Source organism: Cynocephalus volans, chromosome 3 (genome assembly GCF_027409185.1).
Source record: "Cynocephalus volans isolate mCynVol1 chromosome 3, mCynVol1.pri, whole genome shotgun sequence".
NCBI classification, from domain to species: Eukaryota; Metazoa; Chordata; class Mammalia; order Dermoptera; family Cynocephalidae; genus Cynocephalus; species Cynocephalus volans.
Window position 1 is genome coordinate 17,895,007 of NC_084462.1, and position 23,633 is coordinate 17,918,639.

General features: G+C 39.8%; 1 protein-coding gene across 1 annotated transcript in view; it reads right to left on the bottom strand.

The window, feature by feature from the left end:
• The window catches only part of GNA12 (G protein subunit alpha 12), a 116,543-nt gene extending 94,053 nt beyond the window's left edge, over positions 1-22,490 (bottom strand). The window contains exon 1 of the mRNA XM_063091417.1: positions 22,039-22,490. Coding sequence (XP_062947487.1) covers positions 22,039-22,347 — 309 coding nt within the window. The 5' untranslated portion in view covers positions 22,348-22,490. The remainder of the gene's footprint in view (positions 1-22,038) is intronic.
• Between the last annotated feature and the right edge of the window lie 1,143 nt (positions 22,491-23,633).

Below are 23,633 nucleotides of genomic sequence, written 5' to 3' on the forward strand. Positions count from 1 at the left end.
AAGAGTACTTGGGGAAGGTAATAGGAATATGAAGAAGAAGAAATGAGAACCTTAAAGAATTAGACAATCAATTTTTGGTCTTTCAACCATGCTAATAATAAACCTTTGCTGATTTAGAAAAACAAAACTGTTTTGGAAGAGGCTAGTCATTACTCAAAAGAATTAAAACAATTCACTCAATAAGCACTTAGGAAGAATCTGTTACAAGCTGAAGTACAAAGAAAAGCAAAATGCAAGCCTGAACTTCAAAGTATCTTGCAGTCTAGCTGGCTAGACAAAAACTACAAAAAAAATTTAAATTAAAAAACACGCTGTAGACATAAAGTACAAACTACATATTATTATCATCTATAAAATGCAACGCAAATGAGTAATCTTAATGGAATAAAGGGCATGCAGTAAAATTATGTAGAGAAAGAAAGCAAAGGCTTTTTTGTAAGTTTTTATTTTCTCTAAAAGTAATGTGCATTCTAGAAAATAGACATAAGCAAAAATAAAAATCAATCCACTTCAATTAGAGATAAATACTCATTACATTTTAGTGAATGTTATTATCATACCCCACCAGCATCATTTATTTTTTTTAAAAAATAGTTCACTCCTTTTCCAGTTAAACATATCACACCACATTTCCATGCCTCAAAAAATATTGTTTTCAACATCAGCACCTTCAAAACATTTCCAGAATCTGACTACTTCTCACCATCTCTCCTCCTTACAACCTGGTCTCGCAGATCACTACAAGAGCCTCTAACTGCTGCCCCTGCTTCCACCCTGGTCTCCCTCTGGTGACAGTGGCCAGAGTAACCCTGTGAACGTCCAAGTCAGATCCTGTCACTCCTCTGCTGAAACCCTCAAAAGGAACCCTGTGCCACTCGGAGGCCCATGGGATTCACACCTGTATTTGTCCCATTCCCATGGTTTCCTCCCTCCCTCTGCACCCACCACTCTGATTCCACGTAAGCCTTTGTACTCCCCCACACTTCTGCACTTCTCACCTTCTACCATTTTATAAGATTTACCTGTTTATTGCGTTTATCATCTGTTCCCCACACTAGAATGTAAGAATTTGTTTTTTGTTTTTGTTTTTCCAGTGATATATCCTAAGCACCTAACACACAGCAGGCACTCAATAAATATCAGTTGATCAAATGACTTATTAATGGCTATGTGGCACTTATTACATGCTATAATTTAACCAATTATCCTTAACTGTTGGCAGTTAAGTTGTTCCAGGTTTTTAATATTGTGAACTACACTACAATGAATATCCTTGCTACTCAAAGCGAGTTAAGGACCAGCAGCAGCATAAACATCACCAGGGAGCTTACAGAAATACAGAATCCTAGGCCCTACCCAGGCCTACTGAATTAGAATCTGCATTTTAACAAGACTGCCAGCTGATTATATGCACATGAATGTTTAAGGAGCACTGTCTGGTCAGAGCCTGTGCTAAGGTGAAGCAAGGAGGCTCTTCTCTCTCTCAGGCCATGAAAGCATGACAGATGCCTGGCTTGTCTCATTCTAGACCTGGCCCTGGGTAGTACACAAGTCTTCAAGACCATCTTTAATCATGAAATTGTCCTCAAAGGGGAGGTTATACCAATTTACGCCCTAAATCAATCCAGCATCTGACGGAAAATAAATGGTACACTCAAATTGGTGATTAATTACAAAGGTGTGGGGGAACCACAAGACACAGCACAGGGGAGGAAATTTGGGGGGAATAAATACTTTGATCTCACTCTCTTCCCTCCCTCCCCTCCCTCTGATCTCTTGCCAGGACTCCCCACTGGCCAACCAGAAGCCAGAAAGCACAAAATTTGCTGCTATAGTCTGTACAGGTCAGCCCCAGGGCAGAGAGCCAGGCAGAAGGGTGGAGGGAGAATGGAGAGGGACAAACAGAAACTATTGGCATGCACTCCCCCCGTGGTATATGAGGAAGCATTTCCCTTTACCTAAAATGGGTGTGTTTTCACTTGGTATGATAATATTAAGAAGCCAATATTAAGAAAGTGTAAAGTCCCCTTCACCCGGAAGCAGGTAAAACAGCACGACTGGGGTTCTAGGCAAGGAGCCGAGGGCCGCAGTCCCCTTGGCCCAGAAGCAGGCAAGGGAGCACACCCAGGGTCCCAGGCAAGGAGCCAAGGGCTGCAGCCCCATCTGCCCAGAAGCAGGCAAGCCAGCATGCCCAGTGTCCTAAGCAAGAAACTGTGAGCCACAGCCCCCTCCACCCAGAAGCAGACAAGAGAGCACGCCTGGGGTGCTAGGCAAGGAACCAAGGGCTGCAGCCCCCTCTGCCTGGAAGCAGGCAAGAGAGCACACCAGGGTCCTAGGCAAGGAGCTGAGGGCCACAGCTCTCTCCGCATGGAAGAAGGCAAAAGAGAATGCCTGGGGTGCTAGGCAAGGAGCCGATGGCAGTACCCTCCACCCAACAGCAGGCAAGAGAGCACATTGAAAACACCATTTCTGCCTACCACAGCTACTGCCACAGCCACAGCTGCCAAAAAAGCAGCTTGACATCACAGCAGCAGCCAATGCCACCATGCAGGCAGCCTGCCAGATGCTTGACTGTATTGACACAGGGAGAGTCACCAGCAGAGACCAATAAAAGAAAAAGATCTCTCTCTCCTCAAAGCCCACTCTAGAGTAACAGAAGAAGCAACTGCTCTACCAGACGACCAGACATCATAGTGTATATAGTAGAGGTACTGGAAACACAAAATCCCAGGGAAATATGACACCAGCAAAAGACTACAGTAATTCTCAAATACCAGACTCTGTAAAGCAGGAAACCCTTGAAATGACTGAAAAGGAATTTCGAGCACCAATCTTCAGGAAACTCACTGAGATATGAGGAGACTGTTACACAAAATAATGAAACAAGAAAAAAAAAATTCAGGATATGAAGAAGGAAATTTACAAAGAGATTAATACCTTAAAAAAAAATAATATAGAAGATCTTGTGGAACTGATTCACTCAATGAAATAACACAACCAAGCACGTAAGCATCAGGCTAGAGCAAGCTGAAGAAAGAATTTCTGATCTTGAAGATAGTCTTTTTGAAATAACCCAGGTGGACCAAAAAAAAAAAAGGAAAAAAGAATTTTTAAAAATGAAGAAAATCTAAGAGAGCTAGCAGACAACCTTAAGTGCACAAACATTTGAATCATGGGTGTTCCAGAAGGGGAGGATAAAGGAAAAAGCATGGAAAACCTATTCAATGAAATAATAACAGAAAACTTCCCAGGTATAAGGAAAGACATGGACCTTCAGATCCAGGAGGCTCAAAGATCCCCAAACAGATTCAACCGAAAAAGATCCTCTCCAAGACACATTATACCAAACTGGCAAAGCTCAAAGACAAAGAGAGAATCTTAAAAGAAGCAAGAGAAAAGAGTCAAGTCACCCATTAGGAAGCCTCTATCAGACTATCAGTGGACTTCTCAACAGAAACTCTACATGCCAGGAGAAAATGGAATGATATATTCAAAATATTAAAAGAAAAAAACTGCCAGCCAAGAATATCACATCCAGCAAGGCTATCCTACAGAAATGAGGAAAAAGTAGCGTATTTTCCAGACAAACAAAAGCTGGGGGAGTTCACCATCACACAACCAGCCCTACAAGAAATCCTCAAGGGAGTCCTGCATATGGAATCTGGAAAACAATAACCACTACCATGAATACACAAGAAAGAACAAAATGTACTGGTAGAACCAAAAATGCAAACGAGAAACAGAAAGAAACAAATCTTACCACCACATAATGCCACAGTGACAATGTAATAATACGCCTACTTTACTTCTGATTTTAGTAATTTCAGTCTTCTCTATTTTTTCTTGGTCAGTCTAGATAAAGGTTTGCAAATTTTATTGATCTTTTTAGAGAATCAACTTTTGGTTTTGCTGATTTTCTCAACTGTTTGTTAATACACTCTTTCATATATTTCTGTTGTAATCTTTGTTATTTCCTTCCTATATTTGCTCTTGGTTTAATTTGCTCTACTTTTTCTATTTTCTTAAGGTAGAAGTTTAGATTACTGATTTGAGATTTTTCTTCTTTTTAATATAGGTGTTTACAAGTATAAATTTTGCTTTAGGCACTGCATGAGCCCTGCATCCTATAAATTTCAATATGTTGTGCTTTGATCTTTATCTCAAAGCACTCACTAATTTCTCTGTGATTTTTTCTTTTTTACCCATTGTTTATTTAGCAGACCATTAATTTCCACTCATTTATGAATTTTCTAAATTTCCTTCTGTTATTGAGGTCAGAGAACATACTTTCCATGATCTTAGTCTTTTTTAAAAAAGAAAAACAGGAAAAATTTAAACAAACAAAAAGTTCATGGAAAGATTTCCATTATCTTTCAATTCTATTTTTTCCATGAATTTTTTGAAGTGTGCTTGTGTTTATATTCTGTTTCATTGATTTTTATGCAATTTATGCTGCTATACACTTAGATATTTAATCTCTGTTCTTGATTTCTTTTTATTAAGTGGACTTGTTGATTTGCATAGACATTAATTTGCCTTTGAAAAATTTATTCATCTTCCTTTGTTGAAATTAATTTGATATTTGCATGCTTTTGGAAGACTTTAGAGAGCTGTTTCAAATGATTGTAGAGATTATAAAATGAAATATGTAAATTTTAATAAATTTTACATCTCTAGTTTTTGTGAAAAGTAGAAGCCCTACTTCCTACAAAGTATTGTTATTCATCTGTTATTCGTTTATGTGGTTGTTATTTGAGTAAATAAATGTACATACCCTTGTTAAAAAATAAAATAAAATAATTAAATAAAATACAGCATCCTTATGATGGGGATGTCCTGTCTTCCACAAAAAAAAAAAAAGGAAGCATAAAGTAGGGAAGAAGGCACTGGACACTGGGGCGACGGGAGCTATCCTAGCAAGGAAGGAGAGTGCATTGGTGTCACTGTATAGCTACTGTCATTTCTGGCTTAGAAATTATTTCACCTGATGGGAGGTTAAAGTCACTATAATTTCTTTTTCTTTTTTTAATTTATCATTATACAGTGTAATTGATTTTTGTGGCCCTTTATCAATTTCTCCCTTTCCTCTCTCCCTCTCCCCCTTTCCCACCCCCAGCAACCTCAGTTCTGTTCTCTTAACAAGTTCAAGAAATTATTATGATTGTTGTCCTCTTAAAAATTATTTATTTATTTTTATTACCTCCAACATATTATAATTTCCTATGTAGGAGAACAGCCTTATGAAAAATGCCTAAGAAAGCTTATGCTGGCAGTTGTGTATAGGACACCGAATGAAGTAGCACATGGAAGTAGAGAAACCAGCAAAACAGCTGTTCTGGAAATGCAGGCATAAAACAATGAAGATAGATGAAAAGAACAAGTCTTTGAAGTACTTTCATTCCAATTTACATTCCAAACATTCTCTTCAAAATATTAATAATAAAACTCTTTAAAATCACTGAATATTTCCAATTCTTTGGTATCCAAGTGCCTCAAATCATCACTAGCTCTCAAATATATGACGATTATAAAAATATGATGAATTCTCACATAGGTTTGATTAAATAGGAAGTGAAAGGCAAGAAGTCAAAAAGAAGAGTCTTAATCAAAAGCAGAACAACACAGAGGAGCACATGAAAAGATCCTCCACACAATTAGGGAAATGCAAATCAAAACCACAATGGCCATCCTAAAAAAGACAGACAATAGCAAGTGTTGTCCAGGATGTGCAGCAACAGGAACTCTCATTCACTGCTGCTGGGAATGCAATATTAGGAAGACAGTTTGGAGTTTCTTACAAAACTAACAGTACTCTTACCATATGATCCAGCAATTATGTTTCAAATGTGTTGAAAACTTACATCTACACAAAAACCTGCACCCAAGTGTTTAAAGCAGCTTAATTCATAATTGCCAAAAACTTGGAAGCAATCAAAATGTCCTTCAACAGGTATATGGATAAACAAACTGTGGTACATGCATATAAAAGTATATGTAATAAAAAGAAATAAACTTATGAAGCCACAAAAAGACACAGAGGAACCTTAAATACATAATGCCAAGTGAAAAAAGCCAATCTGAAAAGTCTACATATTGTATGATTCCAAATACATGACATACTGGAAAAAGCAAAACTATGGGGACTGTAAAAGATCAATGGTTGCCAGGGGTTGAGGGGAGTGGGACAGGGATGAATAGGTAAGCACAGGGGATTTTTAGGGCAGTGAAACAACTCTGTATGATACTACAGTGGTGGATACATTTGTCAAAACCCATAGCACTATACATACAACAAAAAGAGTGAACCCTAGTGTAAACTACAAACTTTAGTTAAAACTAACGTATCAGTAATGGTTCATTAGTTACAACAAATGTATCACACTAATGCAAGGTGTTACGAGTAGGGGAAACTTGGGGTGGGAGTGGTAACTAATAGGGGAACCTTGGGGAATGTGCTCAGTTTTTCTGTAAACGTAAAATTGCTCTAAAAGTTAAAGCTTATGAATAAAAAAAAAAAAAAAAAAAAGTCAGTGAAAGAAGCCAGACACAAAAGGTTACATATTACATGATTCCATTTCTATGAAATATTCAGAATAGGTAAATTCATGGAGACAGAAAACAAATTAGTGGATGCCAGGGAAGGGGGGAGGGGGTACTGGGGAGTGAGTGCTTAATGAGTCCAGGTCTCCTTCCGGGATGATGAGAATGTTTTGGAACTAGATAGAGGTGGTGGTTAATTAAACATAGTGAATGTACTAAATGCCACTGAATACATACCTTATCAGCACCATGCTCTAACCAACTGAGGTAACCAGCCAGCCCCCCTGAATGCATATTTTAAAGTGACTAATTTTATGTTTTGTAAATTTTACCTCAATTATTAAAAAAAGCAGAGTAAATATAAAAAGGTTCTATTAAAGGAACTTTAGCTGGTTAGGTGAAGTTTCTAATGTCCCCTAGAAATTCAAACACTGTCATCCTAATAACGTAAAGCACCTAAACTGGGGAAATAACCAACAAACTGACTCCCATGAGGGACCACTGGGGGGCTTCTGCATAACCAGGCAGGAGAGAGTGGGGTTTAGACTAGGATATCAGTACTGCAGAAGGAAAAGAAAAGGACTCAGGATATGAAAAGTCAACAGGACTTTACGTAAAACAGGATAGATGACAACAGGATTAATGTCAAAACTACCGAGAAAAAGAAGTCATATTCAAAGAAACAATCCCCTGAGTACTGATTATAAAAACACACCAAAGAAAATAAATATACATGTTTATTATTATAATGTATTGCTAATTAACTATAAAAACACTGGACATTTTTTTAAAAAGCTCAATTCAAGATTTAATTCTTTTTAGTCTGCTTCAAAAACACCCACATTTAAAACATTCTCCTTACCCCAATTCTTTATTTTTAATAATTTTTTTAAAATTAATAAAAGACTAGAAAAGGGCATCTTACTTAACAGAAAAAGTTTTAATTTGTACCAGATAACAGGAAAGAGAGCTCAGGCAAGTTGGTGGCTCTTTTCTTGAAGTTATCAAGAATTAAGAAACAAGACAAGTTTCCAATTAAAAAAAAATGCTGAAGATGCTGTGGTCTCCTTGGAACATATTTACACATTCTGAAAATATTAAAGATGATAAAAATTCTAAAGCGAGTTTCACACCAGAAATTAAGTTAACATACCTACAATTCAAAATGAAAACTTTCTGGTAATTGCAGAGGAATTAACATAGGATAAAAAGCTTTAAATAATTACTTCTATTTAAATTATATTCCTGAGGACTTGTACTATAAAATTGCTTATTACCAATGCAGTTCCTAAAATAATGTTTAGTGTAGAAAATATATTTTTAAAAATAACAAGTCCATAATTATAGAAATAAACACAATATTTTGTTACTCTTCTGATATTTTTTCTAGGTATGATTACATGTATTTTTACAACAGAATCACAGTACATGAACTATTTTGTACTGTGTGTGTTTGAGAGTGTGTGAGTGTTTGAGTGTGTCACTATGAGAATGTGTGAGTGTGTTATGTGTGCATGTGTTTCCCTCTGAGTTTTGCATTGTGCCGTATGTAAGATTCAGTCGATGCTATGTTCACTTGTAGCAATTACTACACTGTGGTAGAGTTCCCAAATCTACTACTGGCCTCACAGTACAGGAAAAACTACAAACTATTGCTGGAAACATTACCACCATTTATGTAATACTCCCATTTTTTAAGATTGAGCCTAACTAAATCAACATAGTTCCCAATAGGGAGTTAGGTGTTATAAAGGGTCAACTATCTCAGTTTTCTCATCTGAAATATAACCCTGCCTTGCCTTTCTCCACTTATTGTGAACCTGCCACCAGTTAACAAACAAGATAATTATGTTAAATGGGGTCTGAAAACTGTAAAGACATAAACATGTGAAAGTACTCAGTATTGTTATATGGTACCAAGCAAGCAGCTGGGAAAAAGGCCAAAGACTTGCTTACCACACTTGTTGTAGGTCCCTGCACCCAATTTGTCTTCTATTCCTATTATGTGTGGGCACTAGGTTAAACACCAGGAAAAGAAAAACGAATAAAATTATTCTTGCTCTTGAAGAACTCAGTTTAGCAGGTGTCCAAAGAAATAAATTTCCCCCTGCTGGAATAGATCCTTCTTTAGTGTATATACCCACATCAAAATGACCTGCTGATTGCAATGAGGTAAACAGGGCCCAAGCAGTGACAGCAGAGATGGGCTAACAGTACAAAAGGCCATTTACAGTCCCTGCCCTAAGCAATTTATAATTAGAGAGATGAGAGAAGGAGAGCACAGCCTTAGAATTGGCAAATACACCTTTTTATTTCCCTCTGCGGGGACTGATAAGAAAACATGTAGGCTTCTTTGGACATTGAAGTTTAGGTGTAAGTTTTACAGGTAAACTTCCAAAGAAGTCCAGTTGTCTCTCTAACTCCTAACTCTATAGCTGTGGGGAACACCGATGATGAGTCAGATATGGACTCATCCCTGACATCATTATTAATTTACTATTCAGTTGTGTCTATTAAATTCCTTCCTGTTTCTGACTTATTTTTGAGATCTATGCTGATGTCATCTGGGCTTTCGATTTATCTCATTAACTGTGCAATCTCCCTCCTATCCTTGAGCTCTCATTTTATGTATCCTACATGCTTGTTATTCTTATACAATATAAAGCACTCTTGGGCATCTACTTCTGTTTCATTGTTTACCTTTTTTTCCAGACTCTCTTGCATGCTATTTTTCCTTCCTGCCCTTCTTTTTTTTGGATATAGTACTTAAGAGTTGCCATGTCATTTCTTTGCAATTTTCCCATGCTTAGCTCTCTACAACCTATTCTTCTCAGAAGTAAGCACTCTAGGCTAATTTTCCCTGATACCATTTTTACCTTGTCTTCTCAGATCAGAAATGGAATCTGACAGACAGATGTTGCTTCCAATCCATGTCTGAGGAAATGGAGGTGAGGAGAATTGAAAATGTGTCTGGGCTGAATGGATTTTCTTCTGAAATCCTCTTAAGTGTCCTAGACCTTGAGCTTGCTTCCCATCCCAGGAGCTTGGGGTTGACACAGTGCTCTGGAGATAACACACTTGTGCCTCTGCCAAGGTCCCTTTGCTTTGTTTTCCCCTAACTTGTCCCTGGGCTTATCCAGACCCCTGGGTCTGCTTCTCTCCAAATTAGAGGGTATTAGTGAGAATATTCAGGATTGCACTGACTCACCTTCTTTCCTCAATTTTACTTTTAGGGACTGAGGCTGAGGTCAAAAGATGTACTACATGGCCCTAGAATCTTCTCTTTTTGCCCCTGGCTGCAGTGTTCATACTCATGAGTCTCAATTTTTCTTCTTCCGCTCCCAAGTCTAGAATCGGTTTGGAAATCAAAACAGAAGTCGGATAGTTGGAGATCAAAAAACACTGGCTTTCTTACTAAAGAGTTTGGTTTTAGATTTGCAGCCAAGTAGGCTTGCCCACTGGCACAGGTGCATAAACACACATGAGGTGGCCCCTAGATCATATGGCATGAAGTAACAAGAATGTATGTCCCCTGTGGGCAGGGTGGCTCCGGAAGAGAGAACCTAGAAGGCGTTGGGCCCAGACTGCTCACTTCCTTCTCCAAAACTCACCAGTCAAGCAAGTTGCTCCTCCTTTCCTGAATATAGAGGGACAAGGGACAGAGAGAGAAGGCAAGAGAACATGGCAGCTGAAATCCCCCCACAGAGAAGCACGAGGCTAGGAAAGTGAAAATCCCTCCCATCAGAGTACAACTCCCAACCTAACCTTACAGGCTCTCAGAAAATCAAATAAGATAACAGATAAGGTGCTTCAAAAACAAAAGCTCCCAATACACAGAGAAGGTAACATTCCTTCTAGGCTGACTGTCTCCTCCTTTGCAGCTTTTGCAGTGTCTAGCACATAAACAAACACTTAACAGGTATTTGTTGACTTGGCTTCCCAAGATGATTACTTTTAATGAGACATCTGCTTTATCTAGTATGTTCTGGTAGTCCTGGTATGTTTGTTTAAAGTCTCGTTACTTTATAGTTGTACCAAACATGTACTGATAAGGTAAATGACCAGTTTTCTATTTCTCAATTCTGAACAGCTGATCTCCCAGGGTGTTTCTCCTCCTGTTCCATACCACTCCACACTTTAAAGAGAGCTTCAACCTATATCTATCTAATCAAGTCATCAGAACCCCAGGGAAAAACATTTTCTTCCCCTGTCCTAAAACTAAAACTACAGAACTTCATTTCCTTGAAAAAGCATTTAAGTGGCCAGAAAAATGTACAGTTATTGGTCATCTCATGTAGACATAAAGCAATTTAAAATACTTTTAATAAGTATTATAAAAATTCTAAAAAAAAATACCTGAAGCAGCTATTCCCCCTTTTACCTGTAATGGAAACCAGAAGTAAGGTGAGATTTTACTACCCTGTGTTCCTCAGTTAATGTCAAGTCTTTCACTTGGAACGTTGTGTATCTTGCCTACAAAGATGAACAAAATTTTACCTTAAAAATTAATGCAATTTGCATCACAGGTGTTTTGTCAATGACTGTAGAGGTATGCTGACCTTGACCAAAACTGAGCACTGAACTGTTTTGTTACAAATTCCTCAGCAATCCTAATAACTGATTTTCACCCCAGGATATTGCTAGATTAGCCTGGATAATCTCACCATGCATCTTATACACAGTCTTATGGCCTCCTTCAGCTAGGCAAGGGCTCCCCTGTCCTCCAAGTGATTTAACTAGTAATATTCCATCTCCTGCCCTGCCCTCCCCTTGTGTTCCCTGTCCCCAGAGAAGCCAACCAGCAGATAAGCTCCATGAGATGAGGACTATGTCTCTTCTCACCACTGTATACATAGCATAGCACAACGAGCCTGGCTCTGGACTACGCAGCAAGTCTTCCTGTGGACTCAGCATCCAGCCTGGGCTTTCCCAGGTTATAGCAGGGAACCTCCATTTGACTGCCCCAAACAGGCCCTCGGAGGCTCAGTGGAATCCACACCATGCACAGTCACTAGAACACTCCACCAAGGTAATGACAATGTTTACACAAATCCTTTGAGTCTGAGTGTTCCCTTGGCTTACAGTTTCTGCTTAGCTTAGTTTAAGTAGTTATTTGAGTACCTAAGGCCTAGTGCACCAGATAACACCAGTGAATATCCATTAAGGCTAGTCTTTGCTGCTGCAGTTTGATGTAACAGGGCCATTAACAAAGTTGGTGCCACAGGTTTTAGACCAGACAAAAAAATACACGCCAAAGTTCAGAAAGAGTTGCCATTTACATGGCTTCTGCTTCTTTAAGAAAGTAGGCATCAGGTATATTTTCTTTTCCTTGACATCTAGAACAACCTCATGTGCTGCTCTCTAGCTACTTACTACCCATTTACAAGAATAAGGACTGTTCATTTTCTTATGTTTGGATGTTGCACTTCCAAAGCTCAAGTCCAAATGGATTCATCCCACTGAACCAACACAAAAGTCTTAGCTTTCCTAACAGATATATTAATGCAGAATAAAAAATATGTTTTCCATTCAGTAAAACCAATGTACTTGAATATACCTGAACATTTATCCTAATGTAGAGAAAGACAAAAATCTTAATTTACAAAAGAAACACACAAAAAGACCAATCTAGGGCTGGCCCGTGGCTCACTTGGGAGAGTGTGGTTCTGATAATACCAAGGCCATGGGTTTGGATCCCTATATAGGGATGGCTAGTTAGCTCACTTGGGAGAGCGTGGTGCTGACAACACCAAGTCAAGGGTTAAGATCCCCTTACCAGTCATCTTTAAAAAAAAAAAGAAAGACTAATCTATATCATATGGTCAGCAACTATTATTCATACTCTGCTCACCTTAAAAGAGCACATTTGATATTAAGCAGCTGTTTTGTCTAGCCCACTTGACAGAAGATGCAAAGATGACTCCATTTCTTTTGTTTAAATACAAACAAACTATAATAGTAAAAGCATAAAGTGAACCAGCCTGTCATTACAGATGGCATTGTCCTTCAGGTAATGCAAGTTAAGTACCAGATCCATTACACAACATTAGCTTCTTTGGTTTGAAGATCATCCTGTAATTACATCTCTAGATAACCCTTAAGTTTAAATCTTCAGTTCCATCTAAAACTGATAAGATCCATGTACCTACTCTCAACTATGTAAAAACAAAATAATTATAAGCTGTCAACAGAACACTATCAAGCATCAAGCATAGCTATACTACAAATCTCACATGACAGATGACTGAAGGTCAAATAATGCTCCCCTTAAATGATTTGGTAAAATAATTAACATGTAAACTTGAAAGATGGAGGGCAAGATCAATCGTTCTTGTGCTCAAAATCCTCAACAATGGCCAGAGAGGTCTCTGGATTTTTTTAACTGATGGAAAAAGATGTTTTTGCTTTTGTTTTTGTTTTCTGGCATTACAGAAGGACCATCCATGTGTGTCCAAGTGTAAAAGTAAACTTACTTACTTAGATGGAATTTGCCAACAAGGCAATGAAAACCTAACTGTGCTCCCAGACCCCAGAAACACACTTATGCTTCTGCTCTCATGCAGAACCACTGCAGCATCAAGCCCAAGGTGGTACTTCTGAACCCATGAAACAAAGACTATTGCAAGCCAGGAGTGTCAAAGTGCTTAAAAATACAGAACAGCAATGGAGGTGTCTTCAAAGTCCTGTATACCTTAGCAAAAATAAATGTTATACAGCAAACAATTCTTAGAGGAAAAAAAAAAATTAAATTTCCCCCAATTTAATATAATCTTAGATATTCTACAACTAAAGTTCTTAATCTGAAGTCCTGAAGTCACTTGTAGGCAACCCCTTGAAACTACATATATGCACATATATGAATTTTCTAGGGAGAAGGCCCACATCTTTCAACTAAAGAGTGTTGTGACTACAGTCTGCAGCAAGCAATCACATTATGACCACTCCTTTAGTTCTTTTCTTTCCTTTTCTGTCACTCCTTTGGACTAGAAAGTTCCTTCTAGATCCTACCCTGATTCTTCTTTAATATCTCTACCTATTAGAATTTTCTGTCTAACCGATGGACAAAGGTATAGCATTGAGATGGTTTCATTTCTGTATTCTTCTCTATCTGTTGAAATCCAATGGAGCCTTCAAAGGCCAGCTCAAATCACACTTCCTTGACAAGGCTTTTCAGATACCTAAGCCAGAATTAATCTTCCCTGTTCTCCCGCTGAATCATCTCTCTACCTCTACAATGGCATTTAACATGGTACACATTCATACTCTGTACTAAAGTTACTTGTGCAACTGTCTCCCCAGCTTGACAGAGTGCCTAAAGGGTAGGGACTGGGCAGTATTCATTAAATATCCTAGCACAATGCCTTGGATATTTTCTTGGATTTAATTCTTCTGTATCAGTGTCAACAAGAGACCACCCATTCTAATCATCTAATCCAAAAAGTTTCTAAAATCAGCAATACATATACACATAGGCAGATATATCTCGAGTGTTTAAATGATATACCAATGTAATTATTATATGGATGATATCATGATTTCCAGTCCATGTAACAAAGAACCTTTAAACAGCTAACATTTTTATTCACTTCTAATTGGATATGAAATTCAGTAATTAAAAATACTCTTGAAATTTAATGCATCACACATAGATCGGGGAGTGGAACCACTGTGAGACAAATCCAAGCTGGTTTGGGCATACATTATCACCAGAGGCATTATTACACAATTTCAGAAACACCAAAGACATGAACTTTGAGGACAGTGCACTTAGGAAGTGAGAGAGTATCATCTCTAAGATTATAAAAATAGAAAGAATAAACTAGAAAGTGTTACTAGGAATATGTAGAGGAAGTCAAAGTAACTAGTACATTCAAATAATCAATTGTAGAGGATGATGCAACATAATAAAGTCAAAGGAATCGTATGTTCAAATTCAGGCATAGCTGTGATGAAGAGCCTTGAATGTGGAATCAAAAGACTAGGATGATGGACACTTCTACTTCTTCTTTTTTTTTTTTTTTTTCTTTTCGTGACCGGCACTCAGCCAGTGAGTGCACCAGTCATTCCTATGTAGGATCCGAACCCGCGGCAGGAGCGTCGACGCGCTCCTAGCGCAGCACGCTACCGAGTGCGCCACGGGCTCGGCCCTGGACACTTCTACTTCTGCCAAGATGTAGTAGCTTCATTCCTCTCAGGTTCATCCCATTACAGCTAAAAAAAAGCTCTAGATATAACACAACAAGGAAGCATAGGAAGGAAGGTGGAAAGAAGATGGCAGGCTGTTTAGGGACCTCAGGACTTGAGAAGCAACAGAGCAGTGAGTTTCCTAGGTGTCCTTACGGCCTCCTACCTATCCAAGACAGGGGGCTACAGAAGCTTCCAACCTGGAACAACCAAAAGGCAAAGAGGAAAAGAGTTCCAAGAGCCTCTTCCTCCAGCCAAAAGATCTGGAAAATGGTGATCTTACAACAGAAGACCTTTTTGGCAATATCCACCCTATTCTGGCTGAATACAACAGGAAAACCCCATATACCACCCACTGACGTTTCAATAGGGTTGAGAGGGAGGTTGATCTTCCACCTTGTTTCTGACCCAAGGAACCAGATGGCACACTCCAAGTGGTTCACCAGGTAGTGTTAGCAGGGCCAAGCAGGGATCTAATCTTCTATCCTCTGCCTGCAAGAAGCCTTGGGCCCTGCTGACACTGGGGTAGTCAGCAGGGCCCAGTGGGGAACTGAGCTTGACCCTCACCTAGGACCAATGAGGCAGAAGAAAGGGGTGGGAGGCAGGCTAGCTTTCACTCTGCTACCATTCTCTCCTTCCCTGACATCAGCCAGGCCCAGAGGGGAGCTGATGCTACAATCCCACTCAACAAGGCAACAGTCTCAGGAATCCAGAGGTCCATAACAAAAGAGCTAACAGTCCTATCATCAGAGTCCCAGAAGGAGAGGAGAAAGACAGTGTGATTGAAAAAGTATTTGAAGAAATAACAGCTGAAAATGTCTCAAATTTGGCAAAAGACATAAATGTACAGCATCAAGAAGCTGAGAAAACTCCAAATATAATAAACACAAAGAAAACTATGCCAAGACAAGTCATAAACTTCTGGAAACTAAAAACAAAGGAAAAAATTTAAAAGCAGCTACAGAGAAATAACACAGCAATTTATAGAGGAACACCAATTCAAATGACAATAGATTTCTCATCTGAAATCATGGAGGCCAGCAGAATGTGGCACATTTTTCAAATACTAAAAGAAAAGAACTGTCAACTGTGAATTCTATATCTGGCAAAGATATCCTTCAAGAATGAAGAGGAAATAAAGACATCCTTGGATGAAGGAAAGCTAAAAGAATTTGTTGCAAGTAAACCTATCCTTAAAGAATGGCTAAAGAAAGTTTTCTAAATGGAAAGAAAATGGTAACAGAAGAAAGCTTAGAATTTCAGAAAGAAAAGACCATCATTTCCATACGTTCATAATGTTAGGAAAAGAGAAAAGAGGACCATCAGAATATGTAAAAGAGGGTAAATATAATGGGTAAATAGAGGATATAAATATCCTACTCCTTATGAGCTTCTTGAGTCATATTTGATCATTGAAGTAAAACCACCTGATATGGTGCTCAAAGTCTAATAAGAAATACTAAGACATTTATATTTAAAAAGAGGGGAGGGTAAAGAGACCTAAATGGAAGTAAAGTTTCTACATTTCACTTAAAGTCATAAAACACCAATGCTGGTAGACTGGGATAAGTTACATACCTATATTATATACCTAGAGCAATTACCAAGAAAACAATACAAAGCGATATACTCAAAAATCAACTAACCAACCAATTAATCAAGATGGATTCCTAAAAACATTTAAATAACCCACAGGAAAGTAAAAATAAAAGAAACAAGCAAAAAACAAAAAACAAACAACAAAAAAGGGTAAATTATTCCATAACATATTAATAATAACCTTAACCTTAAATGTAAATGATCTACATATACAAATTAATTAATAGAAATTGGCAAAGTGGATTAGAAAAATATGATGCAACAATACGCTGTCTACGTGAAACTCACTTCAAAACAACATGGGTAGGTTAAAAGTAAAGGGATAAAAAAACCATAAACCACAAATGAACAAAAACAGGAGTGGCTATATTAGAATATCTGATAAAGTACACTTCAGAGCAAAGAAAATTACTGGAGACAAAGAGGGACATTACATAATGACAAAGGGTCAATCTACTAGGAAGACATCATAATCCTGAATAGTTATGCACCACACAAAAGAACCACAAAATACATGAATCAAAACCTGTAGAGCTAAAGGAGAAACAGACAAATCTGTGATTATAGCTGGGGATTTCAACACCCCATTCTCAGCAACTGATACAACTACTAAACAGAAAATCAGCAAGGACACAGAACTTAGCATCACTATCAACCAATAGGATCTAACTAACATTCATAGAACACTCCACCAAATAGAATACACATTTTTTTCAAGTATCTATGGAACATTCACGAACATAGGACCACAGATCATATGCCAAACAGACCATATTTTGGGCCATAAAACAAACCTCAACAAATTCAAAAGAATTAAAATCATATAAAGTATGTCCTCTAACCACAGCAGAATCAAACTAGAAATCAGTAACAGAAAGATAACAGGAAAATCTCGAAACAGTTGGAAACTACAATACATTTCTAAATAATCCACATCAAAGAAGTCAATAAAAATACACATGAAACTGAACAAAAATGAAAATACAACATATCAAAATATGTGGACAGAGCTAAAGCAGTGTTGAGAGGGAAATTTATAGCACTTAAAATGTTTATATTAGAAAAGAGGAAAAGTCTCAATAAATAATCTAAGTCTCTACCTCAAGAAACTACAAAAAAAAGAGCAAAATAAACTCAAAACAAGTAGAAAGAAGAAAAAATAAAGAGCAGAAATAAATGAAATTGAAAACAGGAAAACCATAGAGAAAAATCAACGAAATGTTCCTTTTGGTCAGAAAAAAAAAATCAATAAAATTAACAAATCTCTAAGACTGACAAAAATAAAAAGAGAGAAGACACAAATCACCAATATCAGTAAAGAAACAGAAGATATCACTATTCTCACCACTCTTATTCAACATAATGTTAGAAGTTCTAGCCATTGTAATAAGGCAAGAAAAAGAAGTAAAAGGCATACCTACTGGGAAAGAAATAAAACCATCCCTACTTGCAGATAACATGATGATCTATGTAGACAATTGCAAGGAATCCACAGAAAGGTTCTAAGAACCACTATGTTCAGCAACGTCATGGTACACAAGACCATGACACAAAAATCAAGTGCATTGCTATACACTAATAACAAGCATGTAGAAACTGAAAATAAAAGCACAATATCATCTACAATTGCTTCAAAGAAAATAAAATACTTTGGTATAAACTTAATAAAACATGTACAGAAACTACATGCTGAAAAGTACAAAATGCTGATGAAAAAAATCAAAGACCTAAATAAATGAAACATACTGTGTTCATGGATTGGAAGACTCAAGAGAGTAAAGACATTAATTCTCTCCAAATTGATCTATGGGTTTAATGCAATTGCTATCAAAATCCCAACAAGGTATTTTATAGACATAGACAGCTTATTTTAAAATTAATATGGGAAAAAGGCACAGGTCCTACAATAGCAAAAACAATCTTGAAAAAGAAAAAGTGGAAGAAAAGGCACAAAAGCAATTCAAAGGGAAAGGAATGGCCTTTTGAACAAATGGCACTGGAGCAACTGGGAATCCACAGACAGAAAAAAATGAACTTCAACCTAAACCATACCTTATAAAAAATTAACTCAAAATAGATCATAGACTTAAACGTAAAATGTAGTACTATAAAACTCTTTGAAAAAAAATAAGAGAAAATCTTTGGGATCTAGGGTTAAGCAAAGGGTTCTTAGACTTGATACAAAAAGCATGATCCATAAAACGAAAAATTGATGAACTGGACCTCACTGAAACAAAAAACTTCTGCTGTGTGAAAGACCCTATTAAGAGGATGAAAAGACAAGCTACAGACTGGGAAGAAATGTTTGCAAACCACATATTTGACAGAGGACTAGTATCTAGGATATATAAAGAGTTCTCAAAACTCAACAATAAAAAAACAAGAAATCTAATTAATTAGAAAATGAGTAAAAAACATGAAGAGGCATTTCACCAAAAAGTATATATACATGGCAGATAAGCACATGAAAAGATGTTAACATCATTAGCCATTAGGGAAATGCAAATTAAACCCATAACAAGATATCACTACATACCTATCAGAATGGCTGAAATAAAAAATAGTGACAGCAACAAATGCTGGAAAGGATGCAGAGAAAGTAGATCTCTTATACATTGCTGGTAGAAATGTAAAATGGTACATCCAGCCACTTTGGAGACAGTTTGGCAGTTCCTCATAAAACTAACCATGCAACTATCAATACAACCCCAGAAATTGGGCATTTATCCCAGATAAATAAAAACTTATGTACATTCAAAAACATGTACATGAATGTTCAGGAAAGATTTATTCATAATGGGCAGAAACTGGAAACAACCCAGATGTCCTTAAGAGATGAATGGTTAAATGGTATATTGTAGTTCAATCCATACCACAGAATACTACTCATCAATAAAAAGGCATAAATTATTGATACTCCCAACCACTCAAGTGTATCTCCAGGGAATTATGTTGAGTGACAAGAACCAATTCCTTAAAGTCACATTCTGCATGATTCCATTTACATAATATTCTTGAAATTACAAAATTATGGAATTGGAGAAGAGATTAGCCATTGCCAGGGTCAGAAAGGAGAGGCGAGAGGAAGGAGGTATAAAAGGGCAATATGAGAGATCCCTCTAGTGATGGAAATGTTCTGTATCTTCACTGTATCGATGTCAATATCCTGGCTGTAAGTCTGTTGTATAGTTTTACAAGATATTACCATTGAGGGAAAGTGGGTAGAGGGTACATAGGATCTCTGTATTATTTCTTAGAACTGCATGGGACTGCAATTATCTCAAAATTAAAAGTTTAATTAAAAAAAAAAAAGACCAGATTTTGTGCCCAGCTCTGCCACCTGCTGCTAATTAGGTAGCTGACCTTGAGCAGATTTTAAACTCTTTATCTTCAATTTCCTCATTGGCTAAATGGAGCAATACCAAATGGAACATTATGAAAATTAAATGCCGTTGTATGAAAAGACCTGGTGCAATGTAAAAAATAACCCGTTAACACTAAATCTCTATGTAGACACAAGTATTACCCTGAACCGTATCATTCAAATGTCCACTACTAAAGCCACTACAAAGCAATTTATTTAAAAAGTCTCTTCCCAAAGTGATCTGTCCAAATAAAAATGGGGGGTTGAGGGGAAAGGAAGAATTTTTGGTTTTAAATTGAAAGATGAATTTCTAACTAGTTACTGAAATGGCCACAGCAGATAAAGTGAGTTTAATATGGGACTACAATGAGTAAAGAAGTTGGGAAGGAAAATAGAATATTAACTAACAAATCTTGTTTCTATTGACATGAAAGTCAGTAAAGTTAAAGTTTATATGCATTGGGAAAGGTTAAGACTGATTTTTCTAACACGCACTTAATATACTGATTTAGATCTAAGATTTTATGTTTCTAAATATTTTCTATGTTTCTAAATATTTACCTCCCGAGTTGAAAGAAATTGAGAAGTAATCAGCTAAGTCTCTACACTTCCCTGCCTGCCAGGTTATGAGGTCCAGAAAAGCAGCAAAAATAAAATCAGGGTCTTTGACAAAGAAGCTAGACAGCAGGCCCTGAGAGACAATAAAATGCACTTTACCCCAGAAGACGAGGGGAATTTTTAAACACACAACCAATCCCTAGTGGGTTACACTGGGCACCTAGTTCATGAAGTACTTATTTGGCCAGAGCTCTGACTCACCAAGAGGCTTTTGAAAGAGGTGAAAAGGAAAGACATGTTTTATCATTCAAATTATTTTCTTTCCATCACAATCCTAAAAGAGCTATTTCTATTAAAATGAGATAGTTTAATAACAAATATGTAAAGTAGAAATACTGGCCTGGTAGTCTGGAGCCCAGGGTTCCAGCACAGAAATCCCAGTAAGGACTGACCTCATCTGCACTGCCCAGCCTGGAGCTTCCTTATGGTTGAAGTGAAAGAAATGTACCAGTTGGGTTTCTACAGCCCTTTGCTAAATTTAAAATCCCTCAGGCACCATAAAATCTAGTCTCCAGGTAGGTTTCCTTGTATGAGAAACCTCTCTACCTCTGCTTTGGGATAACTTTCCTCATACCTGTAACTTGGTTTCCATAAAATGGGTTTGAGAAAAAGTGGGGAGGGGGCAAAGAAAGGGTAGAGACAAGAAACTTAAACAAACAAAAAAACCTATCTAGGTGCAGGAGAGACTGTATTTTTCTCTCATCATCAGTTTTCTCCAGATTTCTTCTTTGGGGCCCTTTAGCACAGGCTCACAATAGTGACAGACTGGAACCCAGACTTTGTCAGCTCTACAGTCTCTTTCACAAATATGGCAAAAAATAATAAGGGAGCAAGACATAGGAGAACCTGAAAATGAATCCCAAAGTACGGATTTGTACGCGGATTCAAACGACAATTATGTAACAACGGGGGAAACTTGCACACCGACAGGTTATTTGATGACATTAAGGAATTATTACTGATTTTGAGATTTGATTTTGGTACTGTGGTTATGCTTTTAAAAGGAGGACTTAACTTTTAGCGACACATACTAAAATGTTCTCTAATGCAACCATACAATGCCCGGGATTTGCTTCGCGATCACGGGGGCGGGGGGGCGGGGAGGCAGAATTGATCATTGTTGAAGTTGGGGGGCTGGGTACATTACAGTCCGTTCTATTTTCTCTACTTCTGTACGAAATTTTCCTACTAAACGTTTAAAAGGAGAGACTTGTGGCTGGTTCCCTCTTCAGTCCACACTGCTCTTCTGAGTTTGTTGGAGGGCAGGACTAGTTAGGCTCCCTCACCCCACGAAGCTGCAAGTGGGAAACGGGGAGATGCCATCCTGCGTGGATGCGCCCAGAAGGGGGCTTTCTCCAGTATTAAGACACCCCCCGCCTCCAAATCCCCAGAAGTCGGCCAGCGAATTTCCTCTTCCACCGTTCCCACGCACCCGAGAACGGGCAGAGGCAAAGCTATCAGGCCGACGGAGGGGTGCAGGCCGGACAGAAAGAGAGCATCCCCGGCCGGCTCCCCGCAGCTGCCCCTCCGAGCCGGCTGGGGGCACCGGGCCGCTCGGGCTGCGGTCGGAGCGGCCGGGCCGGTGAGCGGACAATGGAGGGAACCAGGCCGGCGCCGCAACCCAGGAGACAAAAGGGATCGCGGGCACGGCCGGCCGGGCCGCTCCCGTGCCCCACCTGGGCACAGGTGTGTGGGGCGGGGCCGGCCGCGGGCACGGGAGCCCCCCGCGTCACCTTGAGGATGTTGTCGAAGATGGTGTCGCGGAACTCGAGCAGCGCCTTCTGGTCGAACTCGCGGCCGTGGATGATGCGCATTTGCTTGAGGAAGGTGGACTTGCCGCTCTCGCCCGCGCCCAGCAGCAGGATCTTGACCAGGCGCCTCACCGCACGCCGCTCGCGGGCCAGCAGCGCGTCGATGTCGCGGCTGCGCCGTCGGGCCTCGCGCTCCGCGTCGCGCGCCCCGCCACCCGCCCTGCGCTCGCGGGCCCCGCCGGCCTCGGCCGGCAGCAGGCAGCGGCTGAGGGTCCGCACCACCCCGGACATGGCCCCTCAGGCCGCGGCCGCGCCCCGCCGGGGCCCGGGGGCCATGGACGCGCCTGCCGGCGAGGGCGAGCCCGGGCTGAGCGCCGCCCCACGCCCGGGGCGGCGTGCCAGCGCTCCCCTCAGGCCGCGTCTGCAGTCGCCGCCGCCGCCGCCACCGCCGCCGCCGCCCGGAGGCCCGCACTAGCCCTGCCGCCGCTTGGCCCGGCTGAGGGCGGGGGAGGGGCGCGGCGGGGCGGAGCGGCTCCGCGCGAGGCCCGGCGGATTGGAGCGGCTGTCGTCTCTCCGGATGAGCGAGCCCTCCGACTGGACCACCCTTCCTCAGGAGGCGGGCGTCCCTCCCGCCCTCGGGGCGGGGTCGGCGCCGAAAGAGGCGGGATCTTTGGGGTGGGGGCGCTTCTCATTGGACACCCAGGCCAAGGTTCGTTCTTTCAGAATGAAAGGGAGGCGGAGTCGCTGGGGAGGCGGAGCAGTCGTCCGCCATGGCCAATTATAGTTGCTCCGAGGCGAAGTCAATCATGGTGAACAGGTTTGGGATTGGAGTTTCGCGGAACCAGGCGTGACCAGAAGTGCCAGGTGTACAGAAAAAGGCTCCCTTGGTTCCCAAGTCGGGTTAGCTGTGAGACCTGGAACCTCGCAGAGTGGACTGGGACGTTGCTCGAAAGCTGAAATGCCTCTAAGAAGTCCAGCTGCTGGTCTCATTCCCTCCGATAGTCCTGTTCCTGAACGATTTTCTTTCCAGAAATACTGGAGGGGGATGGGTCATACATTTCAAACAAATGTACCCAGTGAGAGCTGCTTCGGCCTCTGGGAAGCTTTTCTAAAAGCTGGCTAATCATCAGAATCACCAGAAGCTCTCTGAAAAGGTCTCATCTAGCATAGTGATTGAGACAGTGGGATCTGGAGTTGCTGGGCCTGAGTTGGAATCTCCACTCGACCAGTTAACAGTTGTACTAATTGCATAACCTTTTCAGCAACTTGATTTGTTCTTTTTGCTGTTCTTAGCTTCACTTTCCTCACCTGTAAAATGCGGGTGATAGATAATAGCGACTACCTCACATGGTTGTGAAGCTATAAACTGAGATTATGAATTGAATCAGAACTTCTTGGAAGGAGCTCAGGTATCTCTTAAGATCTTCAGGTAACAGGCCAGATTTGGGAACCATGGTCTTAAAGATTATCCTGTCCAGCCCCCCCCGCCGCACCATGTACAGGAGCATACAATGAAGACTAGCAGAAAAACGACTGACCCAAGGTCACACCAGGGCCGACGAGAACTCTGCTCTTTT